The sequence below is a fragment of the Drosophila nasuta genome, chromosome X, assembly GCF_023558535.2.
Source record: "Drosophila nasuta strain 15112-1781.00 chromosome X, ASM2355853v1, whole genome shotgun sequence".
Lineage (NCBI taxonomy): Eukaryota > Metazoa > Arthropoda > Insecta > Diptera > Drosophilidae > Drosophila > Drosophila nasuta.
Window position 1 is genome coordinate 355217 of NC_083459.1, and position 18152 is coordinate 373368.

At 37.3% G+C, this 18152-nt stretch overlaps 2 protein-coding genes and 1 non-coding gene across 8 annotated transcripts in view; all 3 read right to left on the reverse strand.

Annotated features, from left to right (window-relative positions):
- Positions 1-253: 253 nt before the first annotated feature.
- On the reverse strand, positions 254-10018 carry LOC132796362 (uncharacterized). Of its 4 annotated transcripts, none has more exons than XM_060807513.1 (5): positions 6126-6237; positions 3579-4014; positions 3369-3495; positions 1224-2552; positions 254-1137 (listed from the first exon to the last, which is right to left on the reverse strand). In XM_060807513.1, the coding sequence occupies exons 2-5, from the start codon at positions 3933-3935 to the stop codon at positions 989-991; spliced, it is 1962 nt and encodes a 653-aa protein (XP_060663496.1). In that variant the 5' UTR covers positions 3936-4014; positions 6126-6237; the 3' UTR covers positions 254-988. The 4 variants fall into 4 exon arrangements, with proteins under 4 accessions (XP_060663496.1, XP_060663495.1, XP_060663497.1 ...); XM_060807512.1 differs by lacking the exon at positions 6126-6237 and adding an exon at positions 5699-5779; XM_060807514.1 differs by lacking the exon at positions 6126-6237 and adding an exon at positions 4107-4125.
- Positions 10019-12949: 2931 nt separating this feature from the next.
- Positions 12950-13022, reverse strand: Trnam-cau (transfer RNA methionine (anticodon CAU)). The gene has a single exon. It is a non-coding gene; the product is annotated as a tRNA-Met (tRNA).
- Positions 13023-14504: 1482 nt separating this feature from the next.
- LOC132797221 (thyroid receptor-interacting protein 11) overlaps positions 14505-18152 on the reverse strand; it is a 34182-nt gene continuing 30534 nt past the window's right edge. For 2 of the 3 annotated variants that reach the window (XM_060808821.1, XM_060808822.1), the window contains 3 exons: positions 17899-18102; positions 15363-15653; positions 14505-15292 (listed from right to left, as the gene is read on the reverse strand). In XM_060808821.1, the coding sequence (XP_060664804.1) occupies positions 14940-15292; positions 15363-15653; positions 17899-18102 (848 nt within the window). In that variant the 3' untranslated portion in view covers positions 14505-14939. Of the gene's footprint in view, positions 15293-15362; positions 15654-17369; positions 17847-17898; positions 18103-18152 lie in introns of those variants that run through there. The other variant, XM_060808823.1, reaches the window with a different exon arrangement.

The following is an 18152-nucleotide window of genomic DNA, read 5'->3' on the forward strand; positions in this document are numbered from 1 at the left end:
ATGTTCTTGAAATCAAGAAGATTTTCACTCTTTAGAAGGATATTCACAGTGCTAAGACCAAAATCTTGATTTAGAAACTTTTCTTCAGTGTAGAAAATTTTGTCAAATAATATTTTAGTTTAATTTCATTTTGAATATGCCTTTAATAATTGAAGATCTCAAAAGAAATATTTCATTAAAACCACGTTTTGTTTTGTACAATCTAAAAAATATATATTTCAAAGCTTTTCAACATAATTTAAATCAAATTAAACATATTATTCTAAGGAATGTCTTGAAGCCTCTTTCATTATTATTGGAATGTCAAGTTTCACAAAATTCCAATTTGTTCTTACTCTTTCAATACAATTTAAATTTCAGTTAATAACCTCCCATATAAAAAAGACTTACATCACTTTAACCAGCTGACTCTATGAATTCTTTTTAAACCCCAAAGAATGTTTCTACACACGATTTCAAAAATACCTTCTTCAAATCACACCAAGCTAAAAAGAGGTACAAATTGATCATCTGATCGTTGTGACCCGTTTAATTGTAGAGTGCTCTGCGTGAATTGAAATGCGGTGGAATATAAATCAAATGAGAATTGATTGCGGCACGAGTCAGTCAGTCAACAGTTAATAAAGAGTCGAAAATACGATTTTTTTTCAAGTTGGGCAGCTTACGCATATTATTAACAGTTATTATAATTAATAAAAATAATTTGCTACATTCAATTATACATATATACAAAATGTACACGGATAATAAACGTGTTTCACAAAAAAAAAAATTGTTTAATGGTAATAAAATAATAATAAATCAACAAGAAACAAAAAGCTTGGCTAAACTCCACATAACGTGGGATGGGAGGGAGTTGAACTTGGACGTCGACTTGGATGTAATTATGGTTGGGGTTGGGGTTGTGGCTGGATTGGGAGCTGGGGAGTTGGGGAGTTGGGGAGCTGGGCGGGCAGACATCAGTTTCAGTACTTTCAGATTGGAGGCCTCACTTCGCATCCACCTTGGCGACTGGCTTCGGTTTGGGAGAGCGTGCTCGAACTATGTCCTCCAGATACCAGAATGCAATTGCAATGATGCACAACGCATTGAGACAGTTGAGCGTGAACGCATAGCTCGTTCTGTCCCTAATCAGACCTATGTATATTACGATATTAGGGTATTAGTATGCCACACACACAAACACACCACATGCAGACATGCAGAGATGCAGAGACACTTACCAATCACGGGACCAAAGGCCATCGAGAAGAGACCCGACATCAGCAACTGCAGGCCGGCGGCGGCAGGTAGACGCTTCAATGGCACATAGCTGGGAATGATCAGGGACCAGAAGACGGTGCGGAAGGCCTTGTTGAGGCCCAGCCAAAGGAAGATGGCAGCCATCACATAGAAATTCGAGGTCATCGAGAGGAAGATACGGCCAATGCACATACCCAAGATGCCGATGACAAAGAATGTGCGATTACTGAAATTGAATTTGGCCGTGATCAGCGGCACCAGAAATCTAACGATCAGATCGAACAAGCCCAACAGCGACATGGCGAACGCAATCTGATCGGGCTTAAAGTTCAGATCGCTCAATATGAATGGCGTCAAAATGGCGAAATTGATTTCCACAAAATTGATCAGTGTGATGCCCACGGCGAGATTCACATACGTGATGTCCCGCAGCAAGTCCAGATCGAAGAAGATCACGACCTTGCGATAGAAGGGCAACTTCTTGCGACGCTGTCGCTCCGCCTCGTCCTCATCGATCAGTTCGATCGGCGGCTTCAGCGGCAACTGTTGCTCCTTCTCCTTCTCGAACTCGTACTCGACCTCCTCGTGATCGTGTGGCTCCTCCTTGATGCTGTGACTAATGGAAATGCTACGCTGTTGACGTCCAGTTGAGTCGCGACTGTTCAATCGCTTCAGCTCAAAGTGACCATTCTCTCCATCCAGCTGCCGCTGCTGCTGCTGCTGCTTGTCCCAGGTATTGACGCGATTCCGAGTCCCGCTGCTGTTGAGCGAGGCTCGTGATCCGAACCATCCATCGTTGGCGCGCGGCAACACTGGTGTCTCCGGTTCAACTACATGCTTGATGATGTCATCGTCCTCGTCGTCCAAATGCGCCTGTGTCTTTGGCGGCTGCAGCGCCTCCGCATCCTTGTCCCGCTTGACCACATGCCATTTCACTGGCTGATAGATCAGCGAACAGGCGATCGTATGCAACGAGGCACCCGCAAACAGCAGCGTTGTGCCCTGGACACCAAACATGTTCAGCATGTAGGTGGCGAAATAAGGACAGACAATGGGTCCCATGCCGGCGACACCGAACTGATAAGCGGTCGCAGTGCGTCGCTTCACCTTGAAGAACGTGTTCACTGCCAGCGAGGAGGCCGACACAGTCAGGCCGCGTCCAAAGCCATAGATAATCGAGAAGCTGAGGATGTACACGGTGAACGTGTCTGCGAACACCATCCAGAAGAGGCCCACAAAGGTCAGCACCGAGCCAAAGAGGGCCACCGCCCGATACGTGTAACGGCGGAAGAGTGGACCGTTGAGCAGACCTGTTTGATGGGTGGATAAGCAAAACATTAGCAAGAACTCAGCTGGAAGTTTGTAAAGATGAAAGACAGCCAAAGCTGTACGCATTCCAAGTTCAGATAACGCTTTCAATTGAAACCTTAAAAATAAAGCATTTCAATAGTCGAAGCGACAAATTGAAACTCTACTAAAAATCGTACAGATTTCTTTGTTGTTAATGATGAAGTTGAAGATTATAGATTTAGACAAAACTAAAGATCATACATACTCGTAGATACCTGGACATATGAGAATTTTAAGATTTTTGAATTGTATCATTTTAGAATGTAAGAAAGTTACAGTTATTTTTAATAAACGCATGACTATAGAATTATCGTGAATATATATTATATTAATATATAATATTGAATTGTGAGATACATATACTCGTTAAAATATACCAAACTGATATACAGAAAACATACTAAAATATACCAACCGATTGGATATAATACTAGATTGTATGGTACGAAGTGATCGCAACGTTTGCAACATTTCTGGCCTACTTGTGTAATAATATTAACGTAAGAGAAAAACTGGACAAATCTAACAAGGTTGTTGCTTATTTCTTATTTTTACTTTCTAGTATGCTCCATTTTACAAGAACAATGTGCAAGCGTTCAACTAACAACAAAAACCGTTATGTAATTTTGTTTCTGTCTCACTGCTATTTCAAAGTTCACATCCGTACAATCATGGCTAAGAAACTTCTACACATCACACTGAGATAAAGGACAATTGTAGCGATATATCGAATTGGAATTTGGAATGTGAGCAACTGTTTTTGGTGTCCCACTCACCCGTAAAAGCGGAAACGGCAATCTGTGTGTTGATAATGGTCGTCAGCTTTGAACTGCTGATGCCCAAGCTGGCCATGCGATCGCGAAATATGATCCCAAATTGCTGGGCCAGCGCGAACGTCACCAGCTGGAAGTGCAATTGTTTTGTTGAGGATCAATCAATTAATTGTGGCTGTCAAATGATGATGATGATGATGATCGACTACTTACAATATTAACGCCACTGGCAATGGCCACCAGCCAGCCCCAACCGCCATCGGGCGCCACAAAATCATCGCCCAGATCGCTTTTGTCCCGACGTTTCTTTTTTATTGGCTGCTGCGGCCTTTGGTGATGCGGATGGGGCTGGGGTTGGGACTGGGACTGGGGCTGGATGAGAGGCGGTGCTGTTGCTTGCATTGAATCTGCTGTTATCTGCCTGGGTGGCTTTTGTTGATCATACTTTGGCGGTTGGTCTGCAGCAGCGTTCTGCACCTTGGGCACCGTCAGTCTTAGTCCACTGTTATTGTTGTTGTTGTTAAGGTTGTTGTTGAGGTTGCTGCTGTTGCCATTTTTGTAATCAGTCATCTTAAAGGGCTTCAATTCTTACTGCTTGCATCACACTGGGTGGTCACTGATCTTTGGCTTTTGTGTACGCTCTTTAAGCCTACAAAATACAGAGAGAGAGAGAGAGATGAATAGCATCAGATCAACGATTGATTACCGCAAAGCAATCTGTAGCTAACAATTCTCGCTCACAGATCACAGAGGTTATCCAAAATAGCTAATGAGCAGCACACCCCAAAAATCATTCACAAATTATGCATATCATTGTGACTGTTTCGCTTTCAATGTGTTGTTTTTTTCTCCCGGAGATTGACACTGAATATTAACTAAACAATATCACACATTCGTATGTAAATAATTATTCAACTACTAAAATACATACATGTATTTATATAAAACGACAAAAAAAAAACAACAACTGAATTGTTTACTGGTTCGTTGATGTAACATCTATTATAGAGTGATACGATTTTCGATATAATGTAGCTAGCTTGGAGCTTGATTGAGAACTGTTGCAATCGTTGTTGTTGACATTGAAATGCTGAAATAAACTGATTCAGCTGTTTCCGATTTAATTATACTTCTTCTCTTTCATTTGACCTGTCGACTAATCGTTGCTGTCGCAAGTCTTGAATTAAAATGTTTGCTTGAAGTATTCATTTCGATCAAATGAATTTAGCAAATTGCTTTTCATTCTAATTACAAACTAAATGAGTTGTTTCTTATTCTCAATAATGATTAATTTACTTGCTATATTTATTGCAATCATGCAGCATTTGTTATTTATACTATCGACTAATCATATTCATAATATTATTCTAAATAAAATGATTTGATTTCATTTTTAAGTCATTTGACAAATTCAAGATGAATGTAACTTTGAAGATAGTTTTTGCATTCTCTTGTCACTATCTATGTTATTTAGCCTAGTTGACACTTTCATTTTTACTATCGATCACATTACTGATGAAAATTATTCTACCTAAAGTGATATACTAAAATCGATTCAATTTGTATGTAATTTAACGAATTGAAGCTAATTTCAACTTTGAAGATAGTTTTTGCATTCACTTGGCACAATTTACACAAGTTGATATTTTCATTTTACATTTTTACTATCGATTAATTGCATTAATGATCATTTTATTCTATGTACATAAATTGACACGCTAAAAAAAATTTAATAATTATGTAACTTTTCGAGATAAGAAAAACTTTGAAGTTAATTTGATGCTTGACAAATTGATCGAAACTGGCAATTTCATTTACATTTGTACTATTGATTAATTACTATCGATTAATTGCAATCGTTTAACACTATTCCATGTAAAACGATTTGATTTCATTTGTATGTAAGTCATAAACACTATTTTAAATTTAAATGTAGTTTTTCATTCACTGGGCACAACAAATTTACACAAGTTGACAATTTCACAGTATGTTTTATGCGATCAATTGATGAGATAAGAGAAACACGGAGTTACCAAACTAGACCGCACTTAAAGATACGATCCCAAAAACACAAAGTATGAGTACTTATAAAAACGAACTACACGCTTTTCTCCGGAATGTTTGTTAAGTTTTTGAAACGCCACAGATAAGATTAGTTCACACATTTGAAACTATAAATGAATTTTATTTAACCATATATTATTTAAGAGCAAGTAATTATTATCACAAGTATTAGAATCACAAGATCCTCAGAAATATTGATTTGTTACTCGTGTTTTGATTAATTCTTGGCCCCTTATTAGTTTTCATAATTATTTCCAGCATATCATTACTTGCAATTTCTTTAATGAATTTGGTTAACAAACCACAGCGAGATTGATGAACCTGCGACACAACCGAGCACAATGTTGCCACTGATCACACTGACCACAAATGATATTTTGTCAGCTTTCTTTTTTCGTTTTTTGTTTGTACTTAATTGAATTCCTGTTAATTTTCGTTCATTTTTTGGGCTGGAAACGTGACGGCCACAAAAAGTAACACCCATTATATAAATAACCCGAAAAAAATACCATAATAAAAAAAAAAACCTTCAATGATTGGTGTTATTCTTGTTGTTATCGCGACGCCACAAAGTTGCGATTTTGTTCTTCTTTTTTTTGTATCGAATTTAGCCATGTTGGGTTCTTGAGACTTTGACTTGTTCCGATCGGGTGAGCGAACGAACGAGCGCATCATAAAAGCAAGCACTGACCATACCAAGTGAGTTGCACTCATAAATGCTGAAATGCCGACAACAAATGTTGCTGTTGGCGATATCGAGTCGAAAGATATCTTCCAGTCGGTGGGTCCGAGTCCGTTGTCGACTCGTCATAAAACCGAACCAAACTGAGGCGCAAAGTGACAGCCTAACGACGAAATTGGCACGCGCTGATAAGCTCAAACATTTCCACTTGGAAAGCCGCCTGCGTAACGGTCTACTTATGTGGCCCCCAAAAACGATATCTGCAATTGACGCGACTGACGACTGACGACTGACGACAGTGATCGCCACAAGAGACGAACAACGAAATTTGGCAAATTCTACAGACACAATATGTTTAACTCTTTTCTACTGTTGATGGCGCCACAACAGTTGATGAACTGACTGAGAGCAGCCATTGTCCAGATCAGCCAGAAGTTTAGTCAGTTTCCCGAGCGAACTTTCCTCTTTCGTCTAAAGCCGAGCATCGTCGTACCCCTCACTAAATGCTACTATCTACATATGTATGTTGTGCCCCTTTCGCCCATTGCTTGATCCGATGCCCAGTCATGGCATATAATACGTATAATGCAGCAGTTTGCCAGCTACTGAAGGTCGTCGTCATTTAAATTGTTGCTGCTGTTGTAATTGTTATTATTATTTAGCAACTCAAATAACGTTATATGTAGGAACATGAGAAAACTTTTAACTGTTGCAACAGTGACGCACAGAAGTAATCGCATGCCAAATGAAGAGAAGGTTCTTAACAACATTTCTAATTCTAATTTCAAACACATCTAATAAAAGATATTATAACAAAAGGTATCAAATATAAAAATAAGATAATGGATAATATAAGCTATATGGTAATATAGAAAATAAACAATAAAAGAGATCCTATATCACATTATTAATTTCAAATTCATATAATAAAAGTTATTTTAACATAACTTATCAAATAGAGAAAAGAAGATTCTTTAAATCTTTTATGTTATGTATAAGACATTATTAATTTCGAATTATTTAATCAAAGTTAAAATAATCGAGGCTATCATACAGAAAAAAGGCAAAAGAATTCATTCTTAAAATATTCATATATATATATATATGAGTAATTCTAAATTCATCGAATAAAAGTATTAATGCATAAGGTATCAAATAAAAAAAGAAGATTTAATAGCCGAGACGTTAAAACCATGTCTGTCTGTCTGTCCGTCCATATAAACACCTAGCTCTCAGAGACTATAAGAGACAAAGATTTCATTCTTTTTCAACAGTAATTGTTATGTTTGTGGATCAAGTTTGTTTTACATTTTTGCCACACCCACTTCCGCCCCCAAATCGATAGAAATCGCATAACAAGCGTAATTTTAAAGCTAGAGTCGGTTTTTGGTGCATTATGATTCCTGAAAATTCGGATGCGATCAGACAAAAAGTATAGAAGTTATTTGAAAAATTCTTTAGAACGGACAAACACGCCAACTGCAATGGGATCTTAGTTGGTTTGAATGACAATATAGTATATTTAGCACTCTATGGTATATTTTAAACGTAGTACCATATCAATATACTAAATATAGCCTTTGGTACATTATTATTCTTTTTACGCTATATTAATTTGGTACATTTCAAAACGAATTCCGCACTGTTTAGCTTGGGTTGCGAGCATCTCACAATCGATCACACTCGACTGTAGGTTGTTTGTTTATATCAGAAGTAATCATTCAGAAAATAGGCAATAGAAGAGATTTTTGAAAACTTTTCCGTATAAAACGTTATTAATTGAAAATTCATCGAGTATAAGTTATTACATAAAAAAGTGGCAGTAGAAGAGATTCGTATAAAGACAGTTTTAGTTGCAAATTCAAACAGCATTTTTCAGCATCTGAGATAAGATGTTACCTTAACGCATTACGAATAATATTAAATATTCAAGAACTTAATTTCACAATATTTTGAAAGCCATGCCCACAGTTTGAAGAGACCCAGACACAATAATTGGCTGCAAATAGTTGGAGAGCACAACTTCCAGGGAATTCCACTTAGCAACTTTGTTGTTTAGCACTAACTTTCATTGCAATATTTTTGGTAATTTACCAAGCAAACAGACTTTACTGGAACTCGGAAGACACTGACGCTATACATGACAACTGGACAGTCATAATTTATGCGAATGTCTTAATGTAATGAGTTTGAGATATTGTAGTTATTGTGGTCAGCCCAAGGTTCTGTGATAAGACGCCGTTGACTCCTGAACGGCAACTGTCATCGTGTGTGTACCAGAAACCTTGTCAAAGTAATCAATCAAGAAGCACAACACACACGTGGTGAGGTAACGATATCCATGGACAGTCACGCTTTCGACCCCCCGTTAGTGCCAACTTCAAGGTGACCATAACTATATCGGTCTTTCTGCATCAATCAGGTATCTAAATATTCGGGGCAAAGAAAAAAACGTGACATTTCCGACAAGTGATTTTAAATTCTTAAGCCGCATTTTCCTGTAACGCTCTGTTCGAAGAGAATCCCCCATCAGCTGATTGCTGATTATTCAATATGCTGATAATACAGATGCTAAACATATATGTAACATACATATAGTACTTCAATTAAGCGCGTACGTAGTTATTTCCTATATGTATATATTGATTTTTGACGCAATCATTATCAGCAAATTGACGAGCGATCAGAGATCCTCCAGAGGAAATGACAAAACAAAACTGTAGTAAATTAGCTATATGGCAAATTTGTAGACTCCGAAATCCTCCGTTTATAACATATTTATGAACTTGTGCGGTATACTGCCGAGCTGATTAACTAACTGTATAACTGTATAACGACTAAGCTAAGAACAAACATTAGCGCTAGGGTCTATAATTTATATGATTCTCGAGTCGCTATAAAGCAGAGTCAACAACGCGCAGAGAAGAAGATGAGCTAACTCGACTGCTTAATACTCAGTGTGCATCATTTTGTTATCTCACCACACCATCCTGATGTTACAGGGTAGCGCAGATGGGGAAGCCAAGTGCATACCCCAAATTTCTTATCTCTGGCAAAGGAAAATTAATAGAATTTTTGTGAAATCAAACAAAGCGAATTAACAACGTTGCAGCAAACTTCCGCAATGTGTAACGTATTGCGTTCACGTCACGCGTATTTAAAACTACATACTTTACAGAGTATAATTAGGGTATTTGCACAATAAAAAGCGCAACACTAGTGAATTATGCTAATAAAAGTATTTTACAGCACGTGGAAGGCGGTGTTCGCCTTATGCTAGCCACTGTAAACACAAACACAAGCAATTAGCAAATGGCGGGCAACGCAGACAGAGCGCGAGAGCGAGAGAGAGAAAGAGAGAGAGAGAGAGAGTCTGATTGGCAACAGGGTGCGCGCGTGCGCGAATGCAATGGGACAATGCGAGAATGCGAGAAAGCGACAATGGGACAAGCTAAATCAGTTGAAGACTTTGATTGATGGCTGATAGCAGACATTAAACGGCACCTCAGGTCTGCACCGATAATGCCAATAACTGCGTGGCCATGTAACTAACACACTCCATATCGTATCGTATTAATAGTATTGTATGTCATCACATAACCACAGGGTGATTCAGTCAGGATCTGGTGCAGAGAGCACGTGTCTTTTTGGCCTGGCGCAAAAGGTTAGACGACAACATCACTTAATTAATGCTAAACTCTTTGGTAAATGCGTAAAATTTTCACGTCACACACATAGCCGGCATACTTTTAGCTTTTGTTGTTGTTGTTGTGTTATTTTTATTTTGTTGTTGTTGTTGTTGTTGTTGTTTGCTGCTCAACGCGACGCCAACGTAACAGGCAAAAAAAAAAAACGGAGAAAAATAATGAAAACAACAGACGACGACTTTTCCGTAACGTTCTCCAGCGCGAACTGAACTAAACAAATTTGTGAATTATAGTATTAAACACCGAAGTGAAATACAAAGACACACACTCACACACACACACACACACACATAAATACCGCTCTCTGTGCGTATTTGTTGTTCGTATGTGTGTGAGTGTGCGGCCACTCATATGTGTGCGTGTGTGTGTGTGTGCGTGTGTTCTCACGAGTTCGTTTGTATGAGTGTTGTGCTATTTATTTGACATGTTCAACGGCGGCGTTTTCGACATTTACTTTCGCTTTTACACATGTATTTGTGTTATTTTGGTCTTTAGTTTTACTCGCCCGCCCTCGCCCCACCGACCTTTGCCACCTCTTAATGTTCGGCATTCGTTTTTTTTGGGCTCGACTATTTCAACAATCAAAAAAATATAATAATAATAAACAACAACAAATTTTTATTTGTCTGTATTTATAATATACATTTTCGTTGATAAGAATTTTTGCGCCTTTGCCGTTCGTATTTATTGCTGGCGTCGGAGCGGGACGCGATTATCAGTAAGCACTCACACACACACACACAGACACTCCGATGCTCACACACACACACACACATGCAATTATTATATGTACAACACACACTTACAGAGCTAAATACATATTCATAAATACATTACGATAGGAATACCGATTACAATTTGATTTGCTCATCAGCCACAGTGTCCCCAAGTTCAATGTTGAACGTGGCCCCAAAGCATGATCACAGTGCACTAGATAAGATATAAACCGAAAACTTACATTTAAAAAGCGCCTTCAAAGCAAGTTAAAAATTTTAGTGATCGAATCAAGTTTGGTGGTTACCCTGTAATGAGTTTGTTTTAGAAATGCTTTATTTTATGAACTTCTTCCTATTGAAATTTCTTCATCATACTCGTACATACAAACTTTTCATTATCTAGCATGTATTTATATTCCCCATTTTATTAATCATATATAAAACATATATGTACATATATATATATAATAAATACATATATACGAGTGTGTATATTACTGTTGCTCACTATATTTTTGTATGTTTCATTTATAATTAGCTTCTATTCAGCTGCATACTAATTTAATCAAAAGAAATGCTATGAACCTTAAATAATGAAAATACTACAAAATATATATTTTTTTGTAATGCTTTGCATTGCGAATAAATTGCTTTGCAACCACTGTAACTTGTATCTGGCAAACAGCCTAAAGTTCTCTTCCTCATCGCATCCATTGCCAAGGGGATTGCTTTTAGTCAAATGAGAAATCACACTGAAGTATAGAGTAATACTTATTCTTGTGGCGCCATATGTAAAAATATGTATGTGAATACTTATGATTTGATCGGTGATCTTCAGACATTCGGCTTCAAGTTTGCTAACTATTTCCATTTGCATTGCACTAGGAATTGATTGGAAATCTAAAAAACTCATGAGCTTATTATACCTAGTTATCAAATAAACGCAAAATCTTGCACACTAATTTCTACTTTATTCATTCATAACAATTTACAAATTGATCAATGAATAACGAAATGCTGAACTCCAGAAGCCAACTTGTTAATACTCTAGTAAACAATTTCGGAAATAGCAACTTGAATATAATTTGAAATTTGGATTTGAATAGTCGAAGAAGAATGAATACTAATCAATTGTCTATGGATACTTAAATGGAATTCAAATTTTACTAAATATTGATATTAGAATATGATCTTCAACAAATTTCTCTCCTGTCTCAATTTGAGTAAATTGAAATTATATTGATATTAGAAAATGTTCTTAAGCAAATTTCTCTCCTGTCTCAATTTGAATAAATTGGAATAATGCTCGCTGTCACCTTTCTAATCTTCAGCTTTCTTTGAACATTATCATTATTTGTGCACAATATTTGAATGTGTCCGGCTCGTGATTATATTTTGGAAACTTCTTTGTCTCATTTACATGGCCAAACAGAAAAGCCATAGCATTAGTTGAACAAACGGCGACTTCCTCGATGGTTGGTCTAAAATAAATTATCCGCTTAAGAACTTTGGTCAAGTCGTCGACTTAAAATGGTTTGCATTTTACAATTGTTTTTCGATAAGCTTCAATTATTAATAACACTGTGGAGCAAAGTGCAAAGTGGGTGTGTCTTTGTCTCTCACTTGTTTTTTGGCATAGGGACCTCATAAATGCGGGGTATAATAAAAGAAATATTTGCGCGATATAGTCCAGTATACGCACATTTCTACATGCATATATCAACTAAGACCTGCCCCCAAAACACAAATAATTACCGCTGTATTCAGCTGATAAGCGAAAGGTTAAAGAATTCACCATTTATACATATGTATTATATATATAGAGAGAGAGGGAGAATTCAATTAGTTTGGACTCTAGTTTCAAATTTATTTATTTATTTAAAACGATTAGATACAATGAAAATTAACTTTAACTGCATTACTAAAGCACTGTCTGCAAAGACCTTAAGCTTCTTAGTTTCTAATTATTCATTTGGACTTCTAACAAACTAGCTTTCACATCGGTTACAAAACTTCCTCTGAATAAATGTCACGCTATATTCACATTCCTCGCGTCACTTTGAGGTTTTGTATTTTATTTTTCTGATATCTAACCAAAGTGTGATTAAGTTTGAGGTGGCCCAAAGTCCAAGGAATTGAATGCGCACCTGAGTCAGCTACACATGCGCCATAATGCTGATAATAACGCGATAAAATTGAAGACAAATTGTAATAAATAACACCGTAAAATGGCTTTACACTCAATGGTACTCAGTGGTTCCTCAAGTACATGTTACATGTAAAAATACTTTCTACATATGTACGTGTATTGATGCAAGTTAGATGCACAAATTCTTGATTACTCTTGGCCAAAGGTAAAACAGCAAATTATTAATAGAACATTGTTGCTTGGCGGCAACCAGCAAAAAAGTTACCTGCCCCGGGTGAGGCTCGAACTCACGACCTTAAGATTATGAGACTTACGCGCTGCCTACTGCGCCACCGAGGCCTTGTGACGATGGATAGCAAAATAATCACCATAAGGATTCGATTCTTATCTTTGAAGATGAAATTATGCATCTGCATATATTTATGTCCGATTGCATGAGCATCTCGTTGTCTTAAATGATGCTACAAATAGTACACACCTTTGAGTGTTTTGCGTTTGGACAAGTGCTCAGATTTAAAGTTTTTAAGGACTAAGTAAAGGGTTGTAAACTTTGTTCCCCTACATTTGCATTGCAATTGTAGATGATCCTAAAAGTATGCTACGTTTCTTTCTACGAGTTAAAAACAATTTTTTATTCACTCTCTATTATTAACCAACAAAGTTTTTGAGTGAGAATAGGTTAACTAAAGCTTTTTCCATTCATTTCAGATTTTCTTCATTTTAACCATATTTTATTGAAATGGATCCATTGTACTTATAGACTGTTTCATGACGACAAATTCGAAACTCACACAGTTGCTGAGAGTTCACCACACATCGCAGACATAAACCAAAGTAGTTCGCTTCTGCTGCAAACGTGGACACAAACCAATTTGGAACTAAATATAATATATAAACAAAAGCTTTGCAATCTTTATGAATTGTTCTTTCTTCTTTCAAAATACACTTACAGCTCAAATTATTTACACCCGAGACCCATTAAAGGATATTATAACTTTGTGTCTACAAGAAATGTATGTGCTATGGTAAATTTTCAATTTAATAGTATATTGATATACCAAAAATAGCCTTTGGTTTTCCCTTTAGTATTTTGCACTCAATACAGACTTCAGTATTTTTGAAAAGTACTTTTTTTGGTATAAGAAATATTTTAATATTTTAAGAATATTACCGCACTTTTTTGCCTTTATGCAGCGGTCATCTCACCTTCGAGCACATTCGACTTAAGCTTTCTTACTTGTTTTTATACCCACTACTCAAAAAAGTCTGTAACAGTTTTCAATCCTATAAAATAATAACTATAGTCTTTATGATTCATGTTTTGATTGCGATCAGATGAAAATTGTAGAAGTTATTAAAGAAATACATACTTTTGAATGGACAAAAAATTGCCTCTTTACAAGAGGTCTTAGTTGCTTTGGCTGACAATCTGGTATATTTTGCACTCTATAGTATATTTTAAATGTAATATATATCTATATTAGCAAATTGGAATGTTTTTTTTTTTTTGAATTTTTGGGGTATATTAATTTTGTATATTTTGAAATTAATACCTCATTATCTTGCGTTCGATTGAAGTATTCTTATTTTTGTTTAACTATGATATAATTTTCCTTATTTATACTGTTACTACTATCAGGTTAAAGGGCTTAAACCATTCAGATTGCCTTTAGTTGTCATATAGTCCATAGAACTGCTTTTATTTTATATTGAAAGTGACATCCAATTCTCAAAGCATTTACTTAAATTCATTCATTCATTCATTTTCCTTTTGTTGATTATAACCCATCACCACAATTTGCATATTGAATAGAAACAGCGTTTAATTTGTTTATATATTATTTATTAATATTTGTATGTTCAGTTGCTGCTGTCAGGCGAGCTGCTATTAAGGCGCATAGATCGCAGCCAGCGGGACACCGAACTAATCTAATGGTGTCCCCTGCGAGAATAGTATTATCATATTGCATATTACATATTTACAGATGCGCTTGCGCACACACACACATTGAGGAGGCATTACACAAATGGATATTGGTATTGGAATCGATTGGCATTGCAAGCATGCAAGGATTGGAGTGTTCTTGGACGATAAACGATACTCATTCTTTTTTTTTTTTGAGGGGGGGAATTAGGGAATTGCACGTCTTGATATACAATTACAAAACTTGTTATATGTATTAATATTAAATTAGACACAAAAAAAAAACACGAGAGTCACACAGACAAACACAAGTCCGGGATATTCTACAACAATCAAGAGTCACTCAGAATATCCTTTAATATCGAACTAGAATTGCGAGTCGGTGCAAATTCGTTGCTGCTCATGAGAAGCCTTTGCATCGGCGGCGTTGGCGGCGTCGCTCCAGCCTGTTGCTCATTGCTGCTACTCATTGCCATTGCCATTGCCATTGGCGTTGCTCCTGCAGATGTTGCCGGAGCATCAGCTGAAGTTGTTGCTGGCACTGCACTGTGGACTGCATCTGGGAGTGGAGCTGCCTCCAGTTGTTTGGCCATGCTCAGCAGCGTGGGTCGCGTCTGTGCGGATGCTTGCGGCTGTGATTCCTGTTCCAAAAATTGCACAAATGCCTGCAGCAGATTCTCGTTACCTGAACACAAAAACAGACGAGAAGAGTATTAGTTGGCAAATGCATTTCATTCGCAGACTTTTTCGCTTACCTGTGCCAGCAGCTGAGGATCCACCACTGCCACCGCCACTGCCTCCTAGAATGCTGCCCAGCCAGCTGCTCTGCGGCTTATTGAGTCCCACCTTGTCGGCTTCCTGGGCATTAAAGTCCAGCACGGAGGAAATCATGCGCAGCACCTGCTGCTTGTCGTGGGCATGACCGCTGACCACGTAGCCAATGAGCAGGCTCTTGATGAGACTCTTGTCAATCTTGTCCGTCTGACTTGATTCGCTGTTGCTCAGGCTCTGCTCCAGCTTCAGATTGGCATGCTTCAGGCTGTCCACTGATGATGAATGAAATGCATTAATCGATCGAACTAAAGTACGCTTAATAGATAAAGTAAGAATAGACTAATAGATACACGAAGAGCGCGCGCGCTTTGCTTTGGTTGCATTTTGTCAATACAAGTATATGTTTTATTTGATTTGTAGGTCTTCAGCATGCGGTTAGTGCGACAAGTGCACGGCGTAGTATGACATAAGTACTGGTTGTTGGTTAAAAAGTCACACCAGTACCTGATGTAATACTCAACCGTACAGACGCTAAAACAGACGTGATGCGGTGGCGTTGGCGGTGGCGGTGGCTGAGGCGGAGGCGGAGGCAATGGCTTTTGTTTTTTAGTTTTTTGGGGTGTGGCAAGATGCGGTTGCTGTTGGCTTGCTTGTGGCAAAAAGATGCGGCTGCGGTCAGTTGTCAGTCATTCGGTCAGCTCTAACTGCATTTCATATTTTGGGAGGTGGGACGTAGGATAGGCAAACTTCGAGTACTAGAATTTTGTTGCTAGCAAAACGACGACAAAACAAATCAAATTGCAAATGCAGCGAGAAAAAAAAATGTTGCAAAACTAAATACAATTCATATTGAAATTTTAGGTAGCGGGCAAACAACAAACAGAGAAAAGTAATCAAGTACAATATTATATACATATATATATATATATATTATAAATATATAAATGTATTTATATATATATATATATATATGTATGTGTGTGTGGGAGTGTGTATATGTATATGTAATGTGGCATAAGCTGCAATCTCGAGCAATCTCCAATTGCAAAGTGAGTGCGTCAAATTCCCGAAAAATCGCTCACATTTACAAATTGAGATTAATCAATGCTGCAGATAAATTAACAACAACATCTAGGCAATTGTTTTCTGTTTTCTTTTTGGTATTTTGTTTAACGGTTTTTACGGTTATACGTCATACGTTATACGTTATACGGATATTACGGTTATACGATACGGGCTTTTCATACGCAGAAGAACTGATAAATAAATCGAATACATACATACATAAATCATAAATCATAAATAAATAAATACATAATACAGATTCGTTCACAATAAATAAATTATAAATATGCATTAACTAATAATCAACAACAAATTACAATACGTTAATAAATCAGAACTAAAACACAAAAAGTAGTGAAAGAACAGTGAAATATTTAATCCTTTGCAGTTAAAAATACCAAAACTTATTTTTAGTATTTCAACTGCAGAAGATTTTAAAAGACAATTTTTAGATTAAAGATCTAAGCTACAAATTAAACAAAAAAATTGATTGAACAATTTGTGTAAATTAAAGCAATACAACATAAAAGCCAAGCTAGTATATAATAGTATATTTCATTTTGGTATATTGCTTCAGTGTTGGTATATGTGTGTGCGCGTGTGAGTGTGTGTGTGTAGGCATGAGGTGTTTGCTTCCGTGTGTGTAGAACCCATAGGGAGATGTGAGGTAGAATAGTTAGCAGTTGGTTCCGGTGATGCCAGTGTTGGTGTTTGTGTTCAGTTAGTGCAGCCAACTAATACTATATAAATCCTCACACACACACACACACACACACACACACTGGTTGCGGATAAATGTTTGGGGATTATGTGCGTCGGAAGGGGAAGATTTGCATTTTACCTGACGACCAACTTAAGTAGAATTTACAGCCAATAATATTGCCACAATGCCGTAGGTGCGATCTGACGTTTTTTTATTATCGTTTTATGTGTTTTTTATTTTTTTTTTTTTTTGATGATAAATTGCAATTCAAAAAAGTCGATACCAACTGAAATTCCGAGTGTTTCATATATGGCATTGCTCCCAGAATTACCAGCTGATATTTACCTTTGAGAATCCGGGTGAAGTGACGTCTCCTCTTCTTTCTCTCTTCTTTTCGTACTCGCTCTCTCTCTCTCACTCACTCATACACATGCACAATTCTTTCTTTCTCTCTCTCTCTCTTTTCTATTTTCTCCTTCTCTATCAAGAACTTTGGTGCGGTTTTTATGCGTGATAAGAAGTTTTGCATTTAACATTAAGGCGCTGGGTAAACCATGATGTGAATCGTGGGTTAAGAACATGCCGAGGTTATTTGGTAATTTGCTAGGCGGTAATTTAATGGTGCGTTTATTTAATTGGATTTTATTTGATTTTGTTGTTTTTTAGAGACACGAACGAGTTCCGCATTAAATGCTTGCTGGGTTAGTAGACAAATTTGATAGGGAATTGAATAGCTAAAGCGCACTCACCTTCATCTCGCAACACGGCGATCGTCTGCTGTCCGGCCTCCAGTTGATCGGAGAGACGTGCCGCAGCCCGGAGTCCCTGATTCGCCTCGGTCAACTGTTGCTGCAGTGCCGCCATCTCGGACTGCAGCGTTGTCTGCTTCTCCAGCTGCGACTGCAGCTCTCGACGCATGCGCTGTGTTCCCATCTCAATCTCATGCTCCTTGTCTAAATCGAAACGAATTAATTTCAATTACTTTTTCGAATTCTTGAAGATC

Excerpts from the sequence above, each read along its gene's own strand:
- LOC132796362 (XM_060807513.1), bottom strand. The coding sequence starts at position 3,935 with ATGACTGATTACAAAAATGGCAACAGCAGCAACCTCAACAACAACCTT. Across the intron at positions 2,553-3,368 it reads TGCCGTTTCCGCTTTTACGG|GTCTGCTCAACGGTCCACTC; the intron begins GTGAGTGGGACA and ends CCCATCAAACAG. Across the intron at positions 1,138-1,223 it reads GGCCTTTGGTCCCGTGATTG|GTCTGATTAGGGACAGAACG; the intron begins GTAAGTGTCTCT and ends TAATATACATAG.